The following is a 24,013-nucleotide window of genomic DNA, read 5'->3' on the forward strand; positions in this document are numbered from 1 at the left end:
TTTTTCTTTTATGAGTAAATGCAATTTATTTTTGTCTCATTTGTCAACAGTTAACACTGCATAGAAAGCCATCCCAGATACTAGATTTCAGGGGCTGAGAGGAAGGAAAGGAAGGTGCTGATGGAGAAGGGTTTAACTGGTTGCTTTAAAAAAGCTGAGGAAATACTGAATTCAGTTTCTGCATTCAGCTGCTAGTCATTCTGTTCAGAGCACTCTTATTTAGAAATTTCCCTTCACCAATGCCACATTTGATCAGCATCAAGCTGGGTGAAACATCACAGAAAAGAAATCTTAAATTTAAAGATAAATGAGGTACAAGGAGAAAGTTATTCACCTGTTTATGGCTCTTCATTAACCCAGACTGCCTTTAATTAGCTAATTAGCTACTTAAACTGCAAATATTAAAGCTTATTAGCACACTTTTAAATCCAAAAAGCTTCTTATACTTCCCAAGGTACATTTCTCCCTCAGATACTCAGTAGTGACTTCAAGGAATACCTTTGTAAATCTGCGTGTGGATTTCATTACTGCTATGTGAAGTCAGAGAGTCATTAATTCTTAAATAATACAATGTAAAAAGAAAGGATTCAGCCTTAGTAGAAATAAGTATATGGTAAGATTAATCCATTTTGCATATGAATAGCTTCTCTTTCCAGTTAATACCTATTTTGCTACCTACACTATATGATCACTAAAGACTGCTTACATTTGAATAATAACTCCTGAACAGAGAACCTCTATTTACTGGGTTGATTAGTTAAAGTTTTCCTTTGTGCACATTTTTATTCTGTCAGTCATTTTATTATGGAATAAAAGAGATTTAGGTTTTGTTTCTTATGGGAAATTTGGATTTTTTTTTAATTTAGACTGAAATAATTTGGCATGCTGCACAATAGTGCACATACCAGATGTATTTTCTTCTAGTATACATTTTTGGTGGGTTTAAGTTTTTTATGACTAACCTGAGATTTACATACATGCACGTGTGCACACGCACACACACAATTACTGCATGACAGACAAAACTGAATCCCCTCTAAAATGATAACAAAGATCTTAACTTGTACATGATTTTTCTATGTAAACAGAGAAAGTTTTTAATTTTGATCCCAAAGGCTAATAATACCGAGTAAAAAAATTTTAAGCACTTAAGTAACTTAGGAACCTTTCAATGAGTCTTGGGCTCCTAAGTGCTTAAGTCATTTTTGAAAATGGACCTTATGCTCCTAAGTCATGTAGGTGCTTTTGAAACGTTACCTAGAGTCAACAGGAATTTCTTCTAAATATGAGCAATAAACAAGTGGAGCTATTGGGGGGGGAGGGAAACCAAGATGTAACAGAGAAGACAGGTGCACATTGTGGGATGCGTATTACAGAACATAATCTGCTTCTTTTCTATGTCTTTGTAATTGTATAATCAGCAATAAATGCAGCGATCCTAGATCTATATTTCTTACACAAATTATTTACTTTGTTTTCAGAGGACAATTTTTCAGAATTAAATAACAAATTACCTCTATACTTCTCCTTATATACTGGCCAGTGTTTAGGGTAGTATAAGATATTATTGCTTTTTAAATCATGGCTGTATACATTGTGAACTGCAGTACTGATAACCTGTCGCAAGATTAAATGTGGCTCTCAAGCGACTGTCTGCCTCTACTATCTCATGTAGCTTCTTGGAGACAGGAACGTGTGCGTTACAGTCGGGGAAACTGAGCTCTGCTGTGATCACTAACGCAAAATGGGTTAGTTTGATGCATTAGGAAATTCCCAGTGCTGGTACTGATGGGTTAAAAGGATAAAAGCCTTCCCACTGTGTATTTTTAGTGTCTGCAGTTGTGATGTGGTCAGTGATGTGATTCTTATGCCTCCATGTTATACTGTCCCACCAGTGAAAGTCGGCATGCATAGTTTTCAAATCCTAGTAGATGCACGTTAATTTTGTCCCCTTCCCCGCACCCATTCTACTGATCTTTAGACTGTGCACCAAGTCCTGTTTGCCTCATTCCTGCAACTGAAGTAAGTGATCAAGGATATCAGGAGTTGGCTCAGAGTTTTCAGGCAAAGAATCTGGGGGAGGTTTTCATAGATACCACTGGAGGTAGGTCCCAGACTCCCACTGACTCTTGATTGGAGCACCTAATTGCCCTTTATGCCTTTAAAAATCTCCTCCTAATTATAGAATCTCTGCCTCAAAAGTTAATCAAGAGTTTGGTTGTGCCTTTGAGTCACAGTTTCTCTGATTTACATACAGAATGTCACTAATTCCCACTTTGCTAGCTCTTCAGACCTTATAATTTGTAATCCCCCCAAATAGTGGCATCTCCCCACTTTTCAACCAAGGTTCATTATTAGCAGATGTAGAAGGTTCTCATAATAGTAGGGGCTCTGGAACAATTTGTATAGTGAGGGTGCTAAGGGCCATTGAATCAAACTTAAACCTTGTATATGATGGAAACCACTTCAAGCCAGGGTGACTCTATGTATTTTGCCGCCCCACAGCGGCCTGCAGGCTGCCCCCCACAGCTTGCTGCCCCACGCATGTGCTTGGTACGCAGGTGCCTGGAGCCGCCCTTGTGCAGCAGTACCTCCAGCACCCCTAATTCCAGCACCCAGGCATATTAGCTTGTTAGTGTAGAGAAGCCCAACTATTCTAGTTAACCATACTAGTTAAAGCAGTACAACGCCCTAAAGTGTAAATTCAGTTACTAGTAAAAAGGTGCTTTCACACAAGTATAGCTATACCTATCTTATATGGGGAATAACTATAATGGCATAAGTCACCATAATGGCATCCACATTAGTCCTTTTACAGATATAACTATTTCAATCAAATAAACACACACAAAACCACAATGCTCCTAACCAAAATACTTCTACCAGTAAAACTGCAAGTATACATCAGACCTTAGATTTCCTTACTTTTACAGCCTATACTACAATATGTTTATTACATTGTGTGCTATTATTAAAACTCAGAGAAACCAAGTACATGCTGTGTTGCAATATTCTTGCCAATTTTTGTAAATTACATGTGTTCATTCACTTGCTAAATTTGAGAAATTCAGTAAACCTCAGTGAATCAGCATGTTTTGTGTGACTATTTGCTTGAAGAAACTATTGATTTCACTACAGACGTGTTCATGCACCTTCAGTGTTAGTTTTCCATCAAATAGTCTAGTGGAAAAAATTAGGTGGACAAAATCTTTGAGGAGAGTAAACTGAGCTCAAATGTGATCATTTTGTACCAGAAACATGATTCTAAGAATTATTGTTTCTGCTTCCTGATGAGCATATGATGTGACCTGTGTCCAAACTTGGATTTAGAATACTGAATAATTGCACTGAACTGATTGAGGAGCAGTTTTCAGACAGTTATTCATAGACATTTGGCAAATTGTTTTCAATATTTTACTCATTATTCCATAAGAATCTTAAATTGCAAGTGGACAGTTTGTGAACAGAAAGAGGTTTTATTTGTGAAATAATTATTCTATATGAATTATTTCCTCAGCTCCCCTCACTACGATGCCATTTTTTAAGATTCTCTATTGAAATATGTTTTTTGCTGTTAAACTAAGGAGTTGGGGGTTTAGAGGCAATCTGAGATAGGCACAAAGGGCTTTTTCTTCTTTACCCCAAACTCTGTCTGAATTTAGAAAAGTCTCTTTCATTATCATGGAACACCAACAGAAATATTCTAAGAATTTTTACTGATTGACTTAGGGTCACTAGTTAAATCTAGACTGGACACATCCTCTCTTTTTTAAGACATTGTTTTGATCCAGTAAGGTTGGAAGGAAAGGTCAGGCCATATCTCATGGACAACCACCATTTTATTAGCAATTTCTTTTTTTTACAATGCATCAAATTTATGTCTTCATTAAAACTAATACAATTACTTTATTCATAATTTAGAATATACTTCATTACAACTAATACAATATTTCGTCATATACTATTAATGATGCATTATGCAAGTTGAAAATATTTTCTTACACTGAATTTCATATTTAGGAAAGTGCTGCACATCTCTGCTAATTACATACCAATTACCATAAAGCTTCCTATTATTATGGAGGCCACTAATGACTCCTTAATTAAGGTTTACATTGACATGTGTACTTAACAGAAAAGTGCTATTCCCCTTATGTCATAACCTAACTTAGCTCCACGTACACAAACAGTTTTAACTTAAGTTCTGCCTGCACTGGAGAAATAGAAATAGGTGTCCAGCATGCCTCACTGGTTTGGCACTTGTGCACATTACATATACCTCCTGACTAATCAATCCCTACCTAATAGTTCTGAAATGCAACAGGAAACTACCACACACACAATACTGTTAACTTGCTTAAGGACATTTCCTATCAGTGCAATCACTGAATGTCCAGGACATCAACAATTAAATCAAGATTCACATTCACACCAACCTCACCTGCCTTTTTACCCGAACACCATAATACCCAACACTCCACCAGGCTCCTCAGCTGCACAACAAACTCCCTTTCAGTTACATATTTATCAGCCAAAGTGTACACATCCAGATTCTCAAATGCACTGAAATACACAAGCTTAACCCCAACTTCAGCTACATTCAGATATCTAGAGGAAAATAATGAGTCATTTGTACAGGAAAAAGCATGTGGTCAGAATTCAGGTTGTGCGTTTGTGTGTGATTATGAGAAACTGGATGTGTGTATTACGGTTGGTTAGGTATTGGAATTCAAAGGGAGTTTCTTGTGGCGCTGGAGAGTGTGTTTTTGGGGGGAAGGTATGCACAGTGAGGTTGGGTTGGGTGGAAATACTGCTTAACTAACAATTTCCTGGATTTTTAATGATTGTGTTTGATGAGAAATGCATTTGGGAAGTTTTTAAGTTGAAGTTCCCAATGCTTTGTGCATGGGATAACCACGGTGACGAGCGCTGGCACTCCTCCAGAAGTATTAGTTATTGGGCTAGTCTACAGCCACCTTCTACTCGGTCAAACTGTTAATCAACAGAAAGTAGCTTATGACCATAGGAAACAGAGCTTCATGGGAGCGGGACCAACAGTATGGAAGTCACTAGCAGTTAAAATAACCACTTGCCTTTCCACATTCAGAGTGAAATGCCAATCCACCTTTTTGTCCTACTGTTCCTGTAAGAGTACCATGTATGCACTGTCACTGCAATACTATTTCACACACCTAGAGTATGTAAAAAAATACCTTTTAAACTATATTTTTACAGAAAAAAATCCCAACATTCCCTCTGGTTGGTAGGGAAGGAAGCCAGAAATATGATCCCCCCCCCTGCTTATCAGAGTGCTTAGAAACTAAGGGGATGGGTGCCAGTAAAAGAACACAGACAGGAGGACAGTATATCTTTACCCTTACCAGTACAGTGTGCATTCCAGTGTAAAGTCTGCTGAGACACACCAGGGTAGAAAATACAAATGCTGCCATTAGTCCTAACACAAGTGAGTACTGTAGAAAGAAAGAGAAATGTTACCAGCATTCAAATTAAGTACATATATTGTCTGTCAGTACCTAAAATAATTTATCCAATGGCCATCACCCACATGGTAATCTAGAATAGGAACGCGAGTTCTAATGTTCCAGAGAGCTAATGTGTATCAGAGTTATGCATTCAGATACTCTCAGGCTGAATGTTGGCAGCACTGTATCATGCTGAAAGCTACGTTATTACTTGTAGCCTGTGAAGGTCTTAAGGTTCCATTTTCCCCACTGGAAGCTAGGTCTAATGATGGCATGAATGAGCTATGGACAATATGGCATCTGTAGGTTTTTTTTTTCTTTCTTTATGTACAATAGAAGATCATCCACAAAATCTAGTAGTTCTTGCACTAAGTGATTATGCATTAGAGATAAAAAGCTTTTTTTCCTTTAAAAAAAAAAAAAAAGTACAGAGCAGTTGTTCAAGTGATTGCCGGAGAGTGAAATGTGATACCCCTACTGTCTGACACAAACTGTGATCAATAGTTTTCGGGAGTGGGGGAATGAATGGCTAGCCTAAAACTGTAATCCAGTTGTTATAGCAGTCTAACCATAATATCAAACTTTATATAAGGTTTATTCATTTTATTCTTTCTCAGAATTGCCTTAACAACATGGAATCAACTATTTTAAATTATTTGGTAAAGTATTTTCAGATTATAGAGAGGAGAGAAATCCTTGGTAGAGAACTAGGTTAATGTATTAGCCTTTCACCCCTTCTTTCAAATCCTGGCTTAGGTCATCCATGAAAATGAGGCCTGGTCTACACTACGATTTTAGGTCGAATTTAGCTGCGTTACCTCGAATTAAGCCTGGACCCGTCCATACGACGAAGCCCTTTTTTTTTGACTTAAAGGGCTCTTTAAATCAATTTCTTTACTCCACCTCCGAGGGGATTAGCGCTGAAATCGGCCTTGCCGGGTCGAATTTGGGGTAGTGTGGATGCAAATTCGACGGTATTGGCCTCCGGGAGCTATCCCAGAGTGCTCCATTGTGACCGCTCTGGACAGCACTCTCAGCTCAGATGCACTTGCCAGGTAGACAGGAAAAGGCCTGCGAACTTTTGAATTTCATTTCCTGTTTGGCCAGCGTGGCGAGCTGATCAGCACAGGTGACCATGCAGAGCTCATCAGCATCATGTGCACATTGCCCGGCCTGTACTTTGTGAGAAGTCTATGACCATGTCCCTCTTGTCACCGCGCTGCTGTCGCCTCCTCACCTGGTTTTGCTTTTGTAGCTTCTGGTTTTGCGCTGAAAAAAGGCGCGAAACAATTGTCTGCCGTTTCTCTGACAGAGGGAGGGGTGACTGACGACATGGCTTACAGGGAATTAAAATCAACAAAAGGGGTGGCTTTGCATCAAGGAGAAACACAAACAACTGTCACACAGAATGGCCCCCTCAAGGATTGAACTCAAAACCCTGGGTTCAGCAGGCCGTTAATTTCACAAAACAAATTGGGTCAATTTCTTGTTTTGATCCACTCCATCTATCTTTTACATCTTAGGCTGGCAGCAGATGGTGCAGTTTGACTGCTAGCCATCGTCATCTCCTGGCTGCTCACCAGAAGACGGTGCAGTATGACTACTAGCCATTGTCATCTCCTGGCTGCTCAGCAGAAAATGGGAATGACCTGGCTCCCATGTCTGCCCAGGCGCCCCTGACCAACCTCACCAAGGTCAGCTAAAAGAGCACCCAGGAGTACGATGATGATGACTACCAGTCGTAATGCACCATCTGCTGCCAAAAGGCAATGAGCTGCTGCTGTGTAGCAATGCAGTCCCACGTCTGCCAGCACCCAGGAGATGTACAGTGACAGTGAGCTGAGTGGGCTCCATGCTTGCCGTGGTATGGTGTCTGCTCAGGTAACCCAAGAAAAAAGGCAAAAAACCATTGTCTGCTGTTGCTTTCATGGAGGGAGGGAGAGGGGGGCCTGACAACACGTACCCAGAACCACCCGCAACACTGTTTTTGCCCCATCAGGCATTGGGATCTCAACCCAGAATTCCAATCGGCAGCGGAGACTGCGGGAACCGTGGGATAGCTACTCACAGCTACCCACAGTTCAACGCTCCAGAAGTCGACGCTAGCCTTGGTACTGTGGATGCAGTCCACTGACTTAATGCACTTAGAGCATTGTGTGTGGGGACACGCACAATCGACTGTATAAAAACGATTTCTAAAAAAACAACTTCTATAAATTCAACCTAATTTCATAGTGTAGACATATCCTGAGTTTGATGGCCTCATCTTAGCTACAACAGGACATTTGTCTGTATAACAAAAATCATCATTCGATTGGCACAATTGACTCAGGAGAGTGCCATGACTAGGTGGATGGTATGGGGTGATTGTAGGTCAGGTCAGAAATGCTTTCGCAGAGCTATACATTTGACAATTTACTTATGTGGCCCCACAGTCTCTGTTGTATCCAAGACCCTCCCGTGGAAAGCTTGATCTGTGACTGCACACACTGGTCTGATTCCCCTTAATGCTGTTTTCCCTCACCCTCCTGAGCCTCAGTTATCTCCTAAATAGAGTATTCCCAATTTATTCCTTCCTCCTCACACAGCTCAGGGGCTGATGAAGGATTACTAATGATCAATTGCAGCTCTAGATGACATCAAAGGAATGTACCAGTAGATATTTTCTAATGGAAACAATTTAAAAAATTGTTTTATGGTGGCTTGTATTTTACAGTAAGTACAATACAGCTATTCAGAAGATATAGGTTGCAATATTAGTGCACAAATTCATATATGGGTGAACATAAAGAACTGTAATGACTAAGCTAGTATGGATGTGTACTGCTGTCCTCTGCTGGGCAGGGTCAGAACTGCCTAACTAGGTGCCTTGGCCTGGTACTGCTAACAGATAAAGAAGTTTTCCTTTCGTTCAAGTAGTAGAGTTTAGCACAGGGGTGGGCAAAATACAGCCCGTGGGCCAGATCTGGCCCATCTAACATTTCTGTCCGGCCTGCCATGACTAACATTTCTGTCAGGCCTCTGCCCCCTCGCAATCTCTGAGTCTGGGACACTAAAAGTCCCACGGTGCAGCGGGCTGCTCAGGCTGCCTGCCTGCCTGCCTGCCATGGCCCCATGCTGCTCCCGGAAGTGGCTGGTGGCTGCTGGCATGTCTGTATGTGCCCCTGGCAGGGGGGAGGCAGCTCTGCCCCCACCCCCAGCACTGTCCTCACAGCTCCCATTGCCTGGAAACCGGCCAATGGGAGCTGCGGGGGTGGTGCTTGCGGGCTTGGGCAGCACCCAGAGACCTGCTGTCCTCCTTCCCCCAAAGGGCACGCAGAGATGTGCCAGCAGCAGCCACTTCCTAGAGTGGTGTGGGGCCACGGCATGCAGGCAGCCTGCCTGAGCCCTGCTGCGCCACCAGCCGGGAGCCACCTCTGGTAAGCGCCTCCTGGCCAGAGCCAGTACCTCGCACCCCCTCCTGTACCCCAATCCCCTGCCCCAGGTCAGAACCCCTTCCTGCACCCAAACTCCCTCCCAGACCCTGCATCCCCTCCATTAATATAGTGGAAATGTGCGGCCCATGACAACTTACCAAAATTCATGGAGTGGCCCCCATGCGAAAATTCTTGCCCGCCCCTGGTTTAGCAGGAGTAAGACCAGAGCTCCAGGCATGTTGTCATTATGAACTCCTGGTAGCCATGTTATAGAGCACAGTGGCAAATGTGGAATTCTAACTGGTCCTAAGTTTGCGACAGTTTCTTCATTTTTATAGAACAGTAGCACATGGCCTGCTTTTCTAAGGTGCTGTGCTCGCATGCCCCTTTGAAATCCATGTTCTGCAGCTTTGCCAATTGGGTCACTATACTAAGATTATGTCCTCAATAGAGCAAGAAGAAAGACATGTTGTGCCTCATGCTCACATTGATTGTACACCCTCACTATGCACTATTCGAGTGAGTTTCTCTAGTTCTTGTCAATATTTTAAAGGTACATGGTAACAAGAAGAGGAAAATCTACACACAGCCTGACTCGTCAAACCTGACTTCCCCAATGAGTCTTTCTGATGAGGATTCTCTGAGTAGCCCCCAATAATAGTGAGTGTGCAGTGAACTAATAATATTTTCCAGTAATACGTTATAAAATATTTTAACAACTATTAATTTGAAAAGTGCAACAGGACCATTAAAGAGATTAAATTTTTAGAGGAATTTCACAAAAATATTTTTTCTGCATCCAACATTATCATTATCAATAGCAGTAGAGAGCCCTTCTCATGTCCATGGGACTTTGCAATTCCTCATATGCAATGTTGACACTCTTAAAACATTAAATGTGTACATTGCAATTGCTCCAATGTAACTCTTTCAATGTAACTGTACAATACAAGACATACTTCATACTATGACTGTTGTGAAGAGTTCCTTCTGAGCGATGCAGTTTAAGTGGTCAGTACTTAGTGAAAACACAGAACATTTCCCTGAAGCTTAACACAGTAACAAAACCCAACAATGACACTGAGCTAGTGCCATCCCAAATGAGTTGGGAAATTTTCTACAACAGTTCTTGTCATATCTAGTATTAACCCATTACAACAGTGGAAGGTAGGAGTGAGTGATGATGGAAGTCTTGGTGGGTAAAGGCATTGGACCTTTTCATGCTCGCTGCCCTTCAATGGGATCAGACACATGCTTGTTCCTCCTTACCTTGTTTTGGTTTATTGTTGCAATACAAAATGTGAAGGAAATGGATGTAGCTGCCATGGCATGGGTGGATGGCATTCCATATTCTGCTCTCATTTCCAGCTTCACCACAGGAGGTGAATGAGGACGAGGCCACTTCAGGATATCCTTAGTGACTTGGCCTATGTACATAACAATCTGGGGGGGAAACAGAGCACACAATTAGCTAGACCTGTTAAGGAGAGGGAATTCTCACTCCACTCACACAAAGGCCTAATTTCAGTCTCAGCTACATGGGCAACAATTGCAGCATATCATGTAAAATCCACTAGTCTGAGATAAGAATTTGTCCCCAGAATAACTAAAGAGTACTTCATTGTACTCGCACATGAGAGGAACAGTGGTTTTACTGCACCGTGTTGTCAGTGGATCATATGTGGGACCAGAAGGATGTTACTCAAAGAGGTACAGCATGGATACGCAAGTCACAGTATGAGACAAGTGACTCCCACCCTCCGGCATCGTTTGTTTCCTCACCACTAACACATAATTAAACATTTATTTTAAATGTAGAGGTTTCTCCTCCTCCATTCACAACCACTTGACTCTGAGCAAAAAGGCAGATTAGAGACTTCCTTATTACATATTTTTCAGGCCCATGAAATTATCATGTTTCATCTTTGAAACATACACTTAATTTTTTTTAAGTTCTCTGCAAGGATTAATTCCACCCTGATGTCTGGCATTTTTCAGTTCTGCCAGCCCTACAACGTGCCATCAAAACACCATCTAGAGGCACGCACAGGCAGTGATGGGTATATTGTTTTGACATCCTTGGGTGGACACAGTGGAGAAAGCAGGATGGGCAGTACTATGTTTGCAAAGTTTCTCCTCCTGCCGGACATCCTGGTAACAAAGTGCTTTCATGCACTGCTTGGACAATTCCAAGTAATTGAGCCACTTTGTAATACCAGAAAGAGTTAGGTCAGGGAACTATTAATATGTTATTAACCACTGAAGCACAGATGTTGTTTGAAATATTTTTATTAATCAAAGGGAAGAAAAAAGTTATCCTCTCAAGCAGTTATTGCTTGTAAGCAGGTAGAGAGACTAAAAGAAAAGACAGAGCTGCTATCAGTGAAGTCCCCCATATCCCCAAATGGATAGTACTTGTGATCAGAAAATTAAAATAAGTTAACACAGCAGAAGACAAACGTAGACTCCAACTTTAGGCTTCAGCTCAGCCCATGGTCCTGGGTGTGCTGTGTGCTCTTCCCAAAAACAGGATTATGAACCACCACTCTTCAAGCCACCTGAGCATCTGTGTAAGAGGGAGAAGCTAAGCAGAAGTTAATTCTTTATTTGTTACGGATCAGGTAGTGCTTCAGCAACCTTTCCCAATTACACTGATGGAAACCTGAAGGCCCTGTGCTCTCTGCACCTCTGACTATGAGGTTACTATATAAAATATTGCTTCTGAAACAAGTCTGTTTAGAACGTTAGTATGTCCTTTGCTGCCGGGTTATCAGTATTTTTAAAGAATGGAAAACAAACTTTCTTTAGCGTTTTTGCCATGAGAATGGTGCAGCTAGAGATATGCAAAGTCTCATAAAACAAAATAAAAACTCTACATAAAAATTATATTCAGCTGTGACTGTCTATCATGAAAACTATTCAATTACCGTATACGATGATTTTTTGTTCTGCCTCTAGCACTGTGTGACGAGAAGTTTTCTTAAAAGCATAATTTTTTTAAACTGGTCTTGGTCATGAAATATTTATAATAGTGCTAAGGTTGTTTTTATTTCATTTTCTATTTTAGAAGTGATTTCTCCTTATAAGGTGAGGCCTTGAGACTCAGGAACCTGCACTCAATCTACTTTTGAAAACAAAATCTGGCCTATATAAGTTAGCTATGAGGCCAGACCATTATGTGATCAAAATGTCATAACCAAACATCCCCTGAACTTTGGGGAAATAAAGATCTGGGTCCTCTCTCTGTTGGAGGGGACAGACCCTAGGAAAAATGATTCCCTTGAGGTTTTATATCATTTAATCCCTTTGTTGTCTCATGAATTAGTATATATGGCCAATTTAATACCATCAATATGGCCCCACTGATCTTTTCTATTTCACAGTAGCATTCTGGGAGTGGGTTTTAAACAGTCTGTGCCCCAGACTGTTCACAGCATACAGTAGGTCAAAGGGAGATGAAATCTTAGTGGATTGCTGTAGTTTAAAATTCTGTGCCATTTCCAAGCAGCAGAGCATTTCCATGAACCGATTAAATTCCAGAACTAAAAGCAAAAATTCTCTCTGATGGGTCGGGAAACGTATTCCACTATTATTATGAAGCTACTGTTTTTGGCATTAGCCTAGAGTTAAGGCAGGGCAAGCCATGCTAAGCATGTTATTATTGACATGAAATCAGAGGTTGGAAGTCCCATGCAAATGCAATATAATGAATAGAAGTATTAAGTTTCATCTCTAATGTTTTTTAAATGGCAGCGTAGACTAGAAAACATGTCATTTTAAAATTTAAAAGCTCATGCTGCTACCACTATATATTAGGCAGTGGAAGGCATACACTGAGCCTTTGGGCGTGTGCCTAAGAAGTCAATGTGCCTGTACTGCCTAGAACAGTGTAATAAGGACAACAGTGTATTGAGGGCAAAGATACTGCAAGTCTCCCATAATCCAAGCTTTCTTTAGGAAGGTTGAGGGTGATGTGGGTAAGTCAAGATAGAGGGGTGAGGGGAACCTGGTGGCATGGGAGTGGTAGTACCAAGACAAAAATCTAGACAGCAGGGCACTTCATCTTCAATCCTTGACTTGAATCACTTATTTGCAAAGTGTCTCAGAATGTGATGGCTGTGGAACAAGTTTAGCATAGCTAGAGATGGCCACAACCATAGATCAAGTACCTTTGGGATTGGGTAAGGTCACAAGATCCCAGAAAAGTGTAACAGGTTCCTTTTGTGAAGGCTGGGAATTGGCATTTCTGTGGAGGCTCTCCAGTTGTAGTTCTTTTTTCACTCGAAATAGAAGACGTTTGCTCACACTTCCAGAGGCACCTGAGACTCCACACAAGGACAGCTCTTGTAAGAACTGTAGGTCAGGTTCTGTTCTTGGTTACACTATATACGTCAGTGAAAGAATTTGGCCAAGAGACAGTCAAGTCTGAAAAATATTCTACAGCAATGACCAGCAAATATAGATGACTGCAGCAAGATAGACACGTATGGTTGGTTTTACAATTAAAAAGTATACACCGTAAGAGTAAGCTTTTTATATACTTTCTCAGAGCCTTCCTATGAATTTTCAACATATCTCCCAGTTGTCTTCACAGGAGCGTAGAAAAAATTAGGATGTTGTTGGGGCTGACTATAATACATTTCTACTGTTCCTGATATTGCTTATGGCAAAACTTCGCCAATCTCACAAGAATCTTTAGAACTTCTGTAAGTAAAATCCATTCCAACAGACCCCACATGCCTGCAAAACTTTCCATCCAACAATCTCTCCTGGAAAATCTACCTACAGGCCCACACCTGAAAGTTTAGAAAGGAAAAAGGAACAGGCTTTGAAAAGTTGGGTGAGAAGACAAAATTTGTCATTATACAAATATACAGAAAAAGAATTAGCCAGAGCCTCACAGAAAGAAACCTTTGCCCAAGTGAAGTATCATTTCCCTGCTTTGGTGCTCCATTTTGTTTCTTTCCTGTGTGGCTAGTGTTCAACAGGTAGCTAGGGAACTATGGTTTTGGCTTTAACTGCTTTGCTTCTAAGTTTGTTTCTAGGATGCACTCTGTTCTGTTCAATTTCTGAGTGATGCAGATCAATTGCTTTTTTTCCTGCAGTTCTGGTGGAAAACAACATGCAGGCAATTTCAGCATAAATCATTTTAATTTGCACATTAATAAGTTTATTTTGTTTGTCTTAGCGTGTGGAATTTGTCTGAACCTAAAGACTCCTCTTTTCCATTACTGAAGTAACAAAATCAAGAAACATAATGGATTGTGCAAGACATAATTAACTTGAGGAGACAGTTACAAAGCAGTGCATGGGGATTTAAGTTGAGTGATTCATGAAATGTGGTGGGAGGAGCATGGCTAATTCCCTTTACGTTGTTTTGAAAACTTAAGGAAGTGTGTCTAAATACAAGGTACCTCACGGTATCGAGCTGTTTTGCTTTTACAGCATAGTGTTTTTTAACTCTTTCATGCCTGAATTATTTGCAAGCCAGGCTGCGATGCAAGTTCTTAAGGGGAAAATGGGACTGCTGAGGTTAGTATGGAAACAATAGAGATTGGATGTTGGCAGGAGGGAGGGATGAAAAGCAGAAGGAACTCTGAGGCATCTGGGAAGTGAGAAGGTTGGATGGAGTCATGTCCAAGATCACAGTGGAAGGACTAAGGCAGCTAACGGTTGGGCCTGGTGCATATTCAGAGGCAGAGGGGGATGGTTGAGTGAGCGGAGTCAGGCTTTTTTTTCTCCTCTTTATACAGTAAGGCACACACAGTACCACTTCTCGGCAGTGTCCTTAACTGCCTCCCTCACAGGGGTGTCATGAGGCCTCATTAATGTTTATCGTGTACTTGAGAGGAAGGATTAGCTTGTGGTTGAGGCGCTGGACTGAGATTCAGGAGATCTGAATTCATTTCCTCTTTCTGGCACAGATTCCCAACGTGACCCTAGCCAGATTACTTAATCTCACCATGCATCTGTACAATGGGAATAACACACCTTTTCTGTCTGAGTTTAGCTGGTATGCTCTTCCAGGCCGTGCCAACTCTTACTATGTGTTGTACAGTTTGTAGCACAGGGCCCCCATCTATCATACTACCCCTCAAAGTCCTACCCCTCCTTCTCCCAAATAGATCAGTTAAAGGTAGTAAAGAGCTGGACTGAAGAAGAGTATGTTGCAATTACAGCCAAAGAAAGTAGCTGGTCTAGCACACTTTGCAGGACTACAGTATTCTAGGTAGCTTGTTCCATAGTCAAAGCCCGAAGGGATCACAACAATATCCTAGTTCTAGATTTCAACAAGTGGTATCATGACTAGAGACGTACTTTGCCCAGTAGGTGAAATGTCAAATGGTCTGGCCTATATCTTCACTGAAGCTTGAGATTTAGCTTATGACTCCCATAATTCTACAGCTGCAATATTATAGTGTTTTATACTACTAGCACTGCATTTATACATACTGCTGAGAAGGGGGCCTGCTGAGGGTTATAGGAAAGAGAGTGGTTTTCTCCCTCCCTCTCCCCCAAGTCAAAGTTTTTCAGTCCTTTTGTGAAAAGGAGCTCTGCTCTCTCCATGCTGCAATGCAGGTGTGAAGACACTGAGCACCACATTGCAGTCATTTTATTTTCCTGAAGTCAAAGCATGTTCAGAGTGTTCTTATTGAACATTCATCTCTGCTATTTCAAAGCCAAATTTCTTCAAACTAGCTCTCTCTCACACGCGCGCACACACACACACACGCACACACCCCTCCAGATTCAGGACTATGCATGTATTAGGTCTGCACTTTTTTTAAATGAAAGCTGTTTGAACTGGGTGCAAGAAATATGAAAAATTACTTAGGTGAAAGTTGTACCCTTCGCTTCCATTCTGCACTGAGAATTCAAATAGCTGAACTAAGTGAGAGGAACACTTGAAAACTTTCCCTGGCCCTGGGGCCCAGAATGTCTGTCGGTGGGCCTGCTTGATAATGAGCAGCAACAACTAAAGGATAGTAACAGCAAGTCATGTGTTGACACATCCATCACCTCTAGCAGTTCCTACCCCTTCATCTGAAACAGCCACCTGACCAGTGTCAAGAACAGAATGCAACTCCACCGCGATTTGCATTTTTAAATAGTGATACCACGAAGAGTAAATCGGCCTGGATTTGAAATTTGCATTGTTGTAGTCACATTAAGGTACTCTCCTCATCTACATCTGGGGACTTTCTTATCTGTGAATGTCCCATTCCTCCACCATTTGTCGGATATCCCAACCGTGGAGTGACCTACTGGTCTAATCAACCCTTATGTGATATGATGAGACCCCAGGAACTCGTCTGCAGAACCATGCTGTTAGATTTTTCAGATGGTGGTTTAAACATTGGCCTAATTCTGTCCCATTTGAAATCAATCAAACTCCCATTCACTTTAATGGAAGCAGAGTAGGACAATGATAAGTACTCTTGAAATCCCCCACCCTTAGAATTTAGCAGTGCTCTAGGCTTTGCATTAATGCCATTCTGCACATACAAACCTTGGAACTCACAAGATCCTCTGCTGTTTTAAGAATTGCTACTTTAGAACTAGCACTAGTCTTTTTTTTTTTTTAACTAGTAACTGTGAGGTCTGTTGCAAAATACTCCCTATCTTTCAAAATTCAGCAATCAAACCCAGTTCAAACACGAATAACGTAACCCATAATGTACTATTAACTTTGACAACTCTTGTTTTAATACGCAGTGCCTCAATGCATTAGAAATGGTATTTTGTCTTCAGTAGAGGTTATAAAGCCCTAGAACTCCCTTTATTACATTGCTGCTAAAATGGGAGATATCACAGTGTTTGCTTATGAATTGCTGAGTGTGGGTTTCAAGGCCTACCTCTGTTTTCATATATGTATGTTACACAAAAAGGCACTTATTTTGAATTTCTGTATAACATCCAACATATTTTCTACACTGTATTAAATATGCATTTCAGGGGGAAAATCCTGCCTTGAGATCACCCTTCCTCTTGATCTAGTGCAGCAGGTACATTGTGTGGGAAGACAGGATGGACCCTGAGGGATCCATTACTATGCAGAAGTACTGGTCAGTGCCACATTTTAAAGGGGGAAACATAGTGGCTGAGAGAGCCATTACAGCAGCTTAATTTGCAGTAGCAGCTGTCTCCAAAGCTTGAAAGGCAGAGGGTTCCTCCCACCCATGGGTGCCAGAGTTCTCCATGGTGCAGCTGGCTGCTTGACCTTTATGCAGGACTAGTTTTACCACTTCTCATAAAGACAATAATGAGTGCACGTCTTTCCATCATTATTTACCTGTAGGTTTTTTTGTGTTTTCAGCATGTATATCAGTGTTGATATCATTTCAGCCCTGCTTTATGTAACCAAAAAAAGGGTTCTCGTGCATCTTAAGTTCATACTCAACTAAATGATCCTGCATTTTAAATACTTCTCTCTCATATGTCACCATATCAGTCATTGCCTTTAACCGTTCTTCCTCTGCAGGATGCATGCAAATTGTATTGACACACATGATATCCGTTAAATACCTCAATGAGTGTGAAGTGCTTTTGAGATCTACTAATTTAAAAAGAAGCTATAAAAGAGCTAGGTATTGTATACACACTCCTACACATGTATACAAAGTGTGTGTGTGTGTGTGTGCGCGCGCACACGTGCGCACACACACTATATGGTGTAGGAAGAGATATGGAGTCCAAGTTCTCATCCCTCATATTGTTACAGTGGTTCCTCAGAATCATCACGAAAGTCCCACTTGAGTAACTATTGAAGGAAAAAAGTCTGAGAATACAATAGAGAAATAATTTGTCTAGACAGTGGCTTGGTACCTTAATATAATAAGTTGCACTATTTTTCCTGCAGTTTCTTCTGTGAGAATATGTAATTTCTCATTTGACAATATTTGCATGGTATTGCCAGGTTTCTGAAGTTGGTTGTTACATTTGCGAACTCTTAGGTGACTACATCTAATCCTAATCATTCTGTGGTGCAGGCCATTATCCTGATATAAAAACAGCAACCTACTTCTAATTGAGGTCCCCAAGAAAATCTACTGTGAGAACTTTAGTATGTGACCTAGAAAGGCCCATTGTTCCTCAGATGTCTGAAGACTTGGCAGAGCACTTTGATCAGTCTTTTCTATTTTTATACTCTGAAATATTCTTTTGCTGTCTAACAAAGGAGCCCAAATGCAGCCATTATATTTTATTTATTTTCAGCTTTCTATTTTGAGTTCTTCTTATCTGATCTATTGATCCACTAATGAAAGTCAAGAGAATATATGTGGGGTCAATGACATTGGTGAATTTTTCCTTGAGGCTTCTACTTACTCTGGCTGCCTGACTTTGAACCTGTGGGTTTGCCTTTCTTTCTAAAGCATTTGTGTAGACTGGCCCCAGAAATCCTGCATATCCACTTTCTTTCCTAGATTAACACACTGCTATTAGCAATCAGGCTGCTTTTGTTTTAACATGGCTGTTGTATCTGGATGGAAATGGCATTAGAGCATCAAACACATTGGAGAGTGAAATTGTAAGGACTGGCGTCCTTTGCAAGTGATATTTGTTACAAATAAGCTGTCTAGGAGAAGGAAAGGTAGAAAGACAAAACCCGTAAAAGCAGTATTTATTTTTCAGACTTATAAAATGGATGTCTGACTCTAGGTGCACATACAGAGATTAAAACAAAAATCTAGGATGCATTGTTTTAGAGATCACATATCCAGTCTCCTCTGGCAAAAGCCTGAGTGAACAGATGAACCGTGCAACCTATACATTTAACTGCTTGATTCATTGAGAGGGAGACCTGAAGCTGTGGAGAAACTAAGGGAGTATATTCCTTAAGGGGTATATCTGGTTCCTTGTGCCAAGCCCAAGAACAAGGGGTTAGCCTAAGGAGGAAGCCTAAGGTTGTAGACCTGTTGTGTTTTGTGAGTGCACAGCTATTAGTCTCTGCACTGCCTACCGCCCTCCTCCTCAGAAAGGGAATGGCTGGTGGATCCACTTAGGAGTAGATCCACTGAATCCCCAATCATCCACCTACAGATCTCCAAAGAAACAAGCATGGTGTCCTCGTGGACGTGTTCTCCATTATGCCTGCATAAACCCTGGCATTCTTTCCCCTGCGTGCTTTCCTCTTCCCACCTGCACATCATTCACTCTGCAAATTCCTACATAGGCAGGGCCGTCAGTGGGTGCAGATGCAGCAGGACTGGTCCTTCAGTGCATTGTGCATAACATAAGATATATTGCAACACTAAAGCAGTTAGTTTATTTAAATGGACCAGATCATTTTAGAGACAGACACAGTACTTTGCATTAGGGCGACTAGGTGTCCAGTTTTCGACTGGAACACCTGGTCGAAAAGGGATCCTGGTGGCTCTGGTCAGCACCACTGACCGGCCATTGACTGTCCAGTTGGCGGTGCTGCACAGTGGGGCTGGCAGGCTCCAGGCTAGCCTCCGCGCCACACGGCTCTCGGAAAGCAGCCGGCATGTCGCCCCTCTGGCTCCTATGTGGAGCCAGGGGGCTTTGTGACCAATGGGAGCTGCGGGGGTGGCATCTGTGGATGGGGCAGCACACAGAGCCACCTGGCCATGCCTCCACATAGGAGCCGAAGGCAGGACGTGCCACTGCTTCTGGGAGCTGCTTGAGGTAAGCGCCGCCCGGAGCCTGCACCTCTGAGCCCCTCTTGCCCCCCTTCCCCAGCCCTGATTCTCTCCGCCCTCCTAACCCCTCAATCCCAGCCCAGGGGGGTGGAGTGAGCAGGACAGGGCCTCGGAGAAGGGAGGGGACATGGGCGTGGCTTCAGAGGAGGGGTGAGGCCGGGGGTGGGGCAAAGGTGTTTGGTTTTGTGTGAATAGAAAGTTGGCAACTCTACTTGGCATGAGGGTTTCCTGGTACAGTGATTTCCACAGACTGGCTACTGGAAAAAGCAGTAGTTTCTTTTAAATCAGTTCTATATGCAATGCTCATTATTTTCCTCAGAGTGCCACAGTCGCCTCCACAAAGTTAATTATAATTCACTATTCCTCCTTATTGATCGTACCAATTTTACACACAACTCCCACTTATTACTTCATTCCTCTCTCCCCATCTCATCTCTTCCTTGTTGCCCAAAGCTTTACCTCCTTTTTAAAGGATGATCAGAAACCAACAGTATTACCGAACCATGTAGCAGTCTCAGACAACTGTGTATTGATGTGCCATTTCCTCATGCTCTTTTTAAACATGTGCCCTGCCTTACCTGCTTTTTACATGGATGATTTGCAACAAAGAAACGGAGTGCCTAGCAGTTGCTACAACTGCTGAGACTGCTGGAGCCACATTTCTACATCTCACCCTTATTCATTATCCAAGTTAAAATAAAAAGGCCTGGACAAAAAAATCAAAGTAGAAAAGAAGGGAAAGCACCATTGACTCTTCCAGTAGCTCCAGTTCCCTAACCTTTGTAATAAGCATGGAGTTATTAAATATGATCATTTCATAAGAGGGCTATTTATCACACATAGTAGTCACCGTCTAGAGAGGCGGAGCGGCAACCTTTCCATGACCTTTTTGCAAAGAATGTTTTACCACAGCTAGCTAAGAGCTTCAGGGCAGTTAACCAGTTCAAACGGTGCAACTATTGCTCATGGTGTCTCTTGAGTTTCCCTATCCCACTGTGAAAGGGTGAACTGCTTTAGGCATAACATTACAGCTTCTGATGAACAGAAGATAAAAAACCAACCACCTTTTTAAGCTACGTTCTTTTTTTGGATTCCTTTATTCATGAATCAGAGGTAATAGTTTAAGCAAACACTCTCAAGGGTGTGCAATATATAATCTGCTTCCTGTACACATTTATTATGTGCAGCACAGATAACAAAGCCTATATAAAAGGTTAGCTGACACTGTCCATTATACAACCCTGTTTTCAGTTGCTTATAACTTTGTCAAACCATTTGGGGTGGAAGTCTTCCTTTTTTTTTTTTTTTTGAGTAGGGAGGGAGGGAAAACACCAGAGAAAGGGAGAGGGGAGGGGAAGCAGGTCACCACTTCTCCCTGCTAGGCTGTGGGCAGGGGAGGAGGGTGCCAAAATGGGGGAGGAGGGACAGATAGGGGGACTACTAAGGACTTGGGGGGGGGGGTCAGTCACAGACACAGGATCAAAATCCGGCTCCTCTAGCTGCACTAGGGGAGGGGAGGGGAAACAAGAGCAATGGGGGGGTGCAGTGCAATAGGGGCAAACTTAAACGGGGGAGAAGCACAAGCGCACTGAAGGGGGCACGGGCGCACGAGGGGAGGGGCTAATCAGGGTGAGGGGCCACGGAGGGAGGGGAGCAACCAGGCTGGGAGTGGGGCAGATGGACCCAAGGGTATTTTGGTTTTTGTTTGTTTGTTTGAAAAGTTTCAGCTAAAATGGTTCAATTGTTTCTAAGACTAAGTTTAGAAAAAAATGTTTTTGCCCATGGATTCATGTGAGTTTTGGTTTTTTTTAGTCTTCCAGCTCTTTCATTAAGAAACACTAGTACCTCTCTGTGTTTTGGAGTAGGGACTTGAAATTTGGCAGTGAGATCCATCCTCACCTACTCAAGATTTGCTGCAACTAGACAATAAAGGTGTGTCAACACTGGATCAGTTGTATCATTTAGACACATTCAAATTTTTCATCTGAGATTTGCTCATAGTTGGTAAATGTCTTATTCCCCATTTTTCCTCATAAAAGGGGGGAGGAGCGGGAACGTGGCATGCTCAGGGAAGGAAGCAGGGAAGAGGCGGGGCTGGGATTTGGGGAAGGAGTCAGAATAGGGGCGGGAGGGGTGGGGCTGGGGGCAGAGGGGGGTCGAGCACCCACCGGTGCCAGTAGAAGTCGGCGCCTATGAGACCAATGATATAGTTCTGATCAGGGGCGGCTCTAGGCACCAGCAAAAAAACAAGGGTGCCTAGCGCAAAAAAAAATGGGCGGGCGCCCCGCGCCCGGGGGGGCGGGCTGGGGGGCGGGGACCCTGCCGCCGCACATGCGGCGTGCAGGGAACCGCAACCACCGGCACAGCACACGCCCGCGGCATGCCTCTGCGCGGCCGCCCGCCGACGCGGCCGAGCGGAGCCCTGCCGCAGAGCCGCAAGAAGAAGCCCGCCGGAAGGGGGGAGCGGCAGGACGGGGCGGGCGGCGGCGCAGCGCAGCGTTTCGCGTGATTTCGCCCTTGAGCCGCCCCTGGTTCTGATGCATTAGATCTTGGGTGTACCAGAGGAGCTAAACTCAAAGTAGGCAAGATAACCAGTTTATATATAAAAATAATACTTTTTAACAATCTAAAAGTAAAATATTTCTTAAAAAATACCCACTCTGAATACCGTTTTTATTCCTTAGCTGAGAAAGAGAAGAAAAAGCAGGAGCTATTTTGTGATTGTGTGAAGGAAAGTCAAAAATAGAACCCTTCTGCTAAGGAGACGTTTGTAACTGTTACACCCAAAGTACTGTCTTGGGAAGGATCTGAACAACTATTTCCCAGCTGTACATTAGGGTGGACGCCTAACTCCACTGCAGTTTATGAAAGCATCAACACTGTCTGCAAAAGGGCCAAGATTTCACCATAATGTTATAAGCAAGAAGCCACTACTTTCTGTCCTTGACTTTTCCCAGGGCGTGTGAGGGGCACAGACTTTGGAAGATAAAAGAAAAATACACATTTGCAATATTGCACTTCTAAATTATGTGTGCAAGATCTGTCCATGACTGAAACAAAATAACCAACCCATTTAGAATCGAATATTTTCCCTCAGGTGTTTGGCTGGCTGGTTCTTGCTCATAATCTAACTGATTGCCATGTGTGGAATTTTCCCTCAGGTTAGATTGGTAGGAACCTTGGGGTTTTTCCCTTTCTTCTGCAGCATGTGGGTATGGGTCACTTGCTGGGATTATTTTGGTATATCACTACTGGTGCACCTTGCTCCCTCCTATTATCTGCCTATAGCACATAACAGTCTCCTGTGGGCAGAGGTGTGTGCCTGGAGCCGCCCCTGGCCACTACCACGGCAGAGGCCGATGCATGGGCCTAAATGCTGCTGGGGGGGCCCGGGGTAGGGGGGGGGGGGCTGGGGGCCTGGGGCTGCTGGCTTTTAACAGGAGCCCAGCTGCCACCAGGCCCTGGGGCCCCTCCATCAGCCAGTCCAGTCCAGCGTACTAGTAAGAAAGTGCCGACCATACCGGCAGGGCTGCTGATGGAGGGGTGGGGGGCAAAATTGGCAGCTGCCCCAGGGCCTGGTGATTTAAAAGGGCCCCGGGCTCCCAGCAGTGGCCAGAGCCCCTGGGCTCCCAGCCCCCACTATTACTACCCCGGGGCTCCGGCAGCGATTTAAAGGGCCCATGGTTCCGGCCTCTGCCGTGGTAGTGGCCAGGGGCGGCTCCAGGCACCAGCACGCCAAGTGCGTGCTTGGGGCGGCAAGCCATGGGTGGCGCTCTGCCGGTCGCCACGAGGGCGGCAGGCAGGTTGCCTTCAGCGGCTTCGGTGGACCTCCCGCAGACATGCTGCCAAATCCGCGGGACCGGGGACCTCCCACATGCAAGCCGCCGAAAGCAGCCTGCCTGCTGTGCTTGGGGAGGCAAAATACCCTGGTAGTGGCAGCAGTGACCGGGGGCTCTGGAGACAATTTAAAGGGTCTGGGGCTCCTGGCTGCCACGCTTGTGCTCGGAGCCCCGGGTCCTTTAAATCGCTGCCAAAGCCCTGGGAGGCAAGGGCCGGGCAGCACTAAAGGGTTGGCTGGGGGATTTTGGCCCCAGCCCTGCCCCTTCTGCTCAAGGCCCCACCCCAGAGTGCCCCCCTCACCTTGCACAGGACCCCGGCTGCTCTGAGTACCAGTAAGTCATTTAAGTTACTTTCACTCCTGCCTGTGGGCTGTAATACTTTGGTCTCATTTCAGTTGTTGGGTTTAGTGTGCACTGTGCAGGTGTTGGTGGTGGCGGCCTGTGATATACAGAAGGTCAGACTAGATGATCTGGTGCTCCCTTCTAGCCTTAAATAAGTTACACTAATTATTACTACATCTAATAAAGCAGGACAAAAGCCATTGTGAGACAAGAGTAAAAAAGCGGGATACCTTCCTGGTGTACTTTGGACAATTCTGAAGCTATATCTT

At 43.3% G+C, this 24,013-nt stretch overlaps 1 protein-coding gene and 1 long non-coding RNA gene across 4 annotated transcripts in view; one reads left to right on the forward strand and one right to left on the reverse strand.

Annotated features, from left to right (window-relative positions):
- Positions 1-24,013, reverse strand: part of SGPP2 (sphingosine-1-phosphate phosphatase 2) — a 71,493-nt gene that overhangs the window by 6,958 nt on the left and 40,522 nt on the right. For all 3 annotated transcript variants that reach the window (XM_039489294.1, XM_039489296.1, XM_039489295.1), the window contains exons 3-4: positions 10,169-10,342; positions 5,382-5,471 (exon numbers count right to left, since the gene is read on the reverse strand). In XM_039489294.1, coding sequence (XP_039345228.1) covers positions 5,382-5,471; positions 10,169-10,342 — 264 coding nt within the window. The remainder of the gene's footprint in view (positions 1-5,381; positions 5,472-10,168; positions 10,343-24,013) is intronic.
- LOC120372306 lies at positions 493-22,345 on the forward strand. The gene is made up of 3 exons (XR_005584844.1): positions 493-613; positions 21,376-21,495; positions 22,248-22,345. It is a non-coding gene; the product is annotated as an uncharacterized LOC120372306 (long non-coding RNA).

Source organism: Mauremys reevesii, linkage group 9 (genome assembly GCF_016161935.1).
Source record: "Mauremys reevesii isolate NIE-2019 linkage group 9, ASM1616193v1, whole genome shotgun sequence".
Lineage (NCBI taxonomy): Eukaryota > Metazoa > Chordata > Testudines > Geoemydidae > Mauremys > Mauremys reevesii.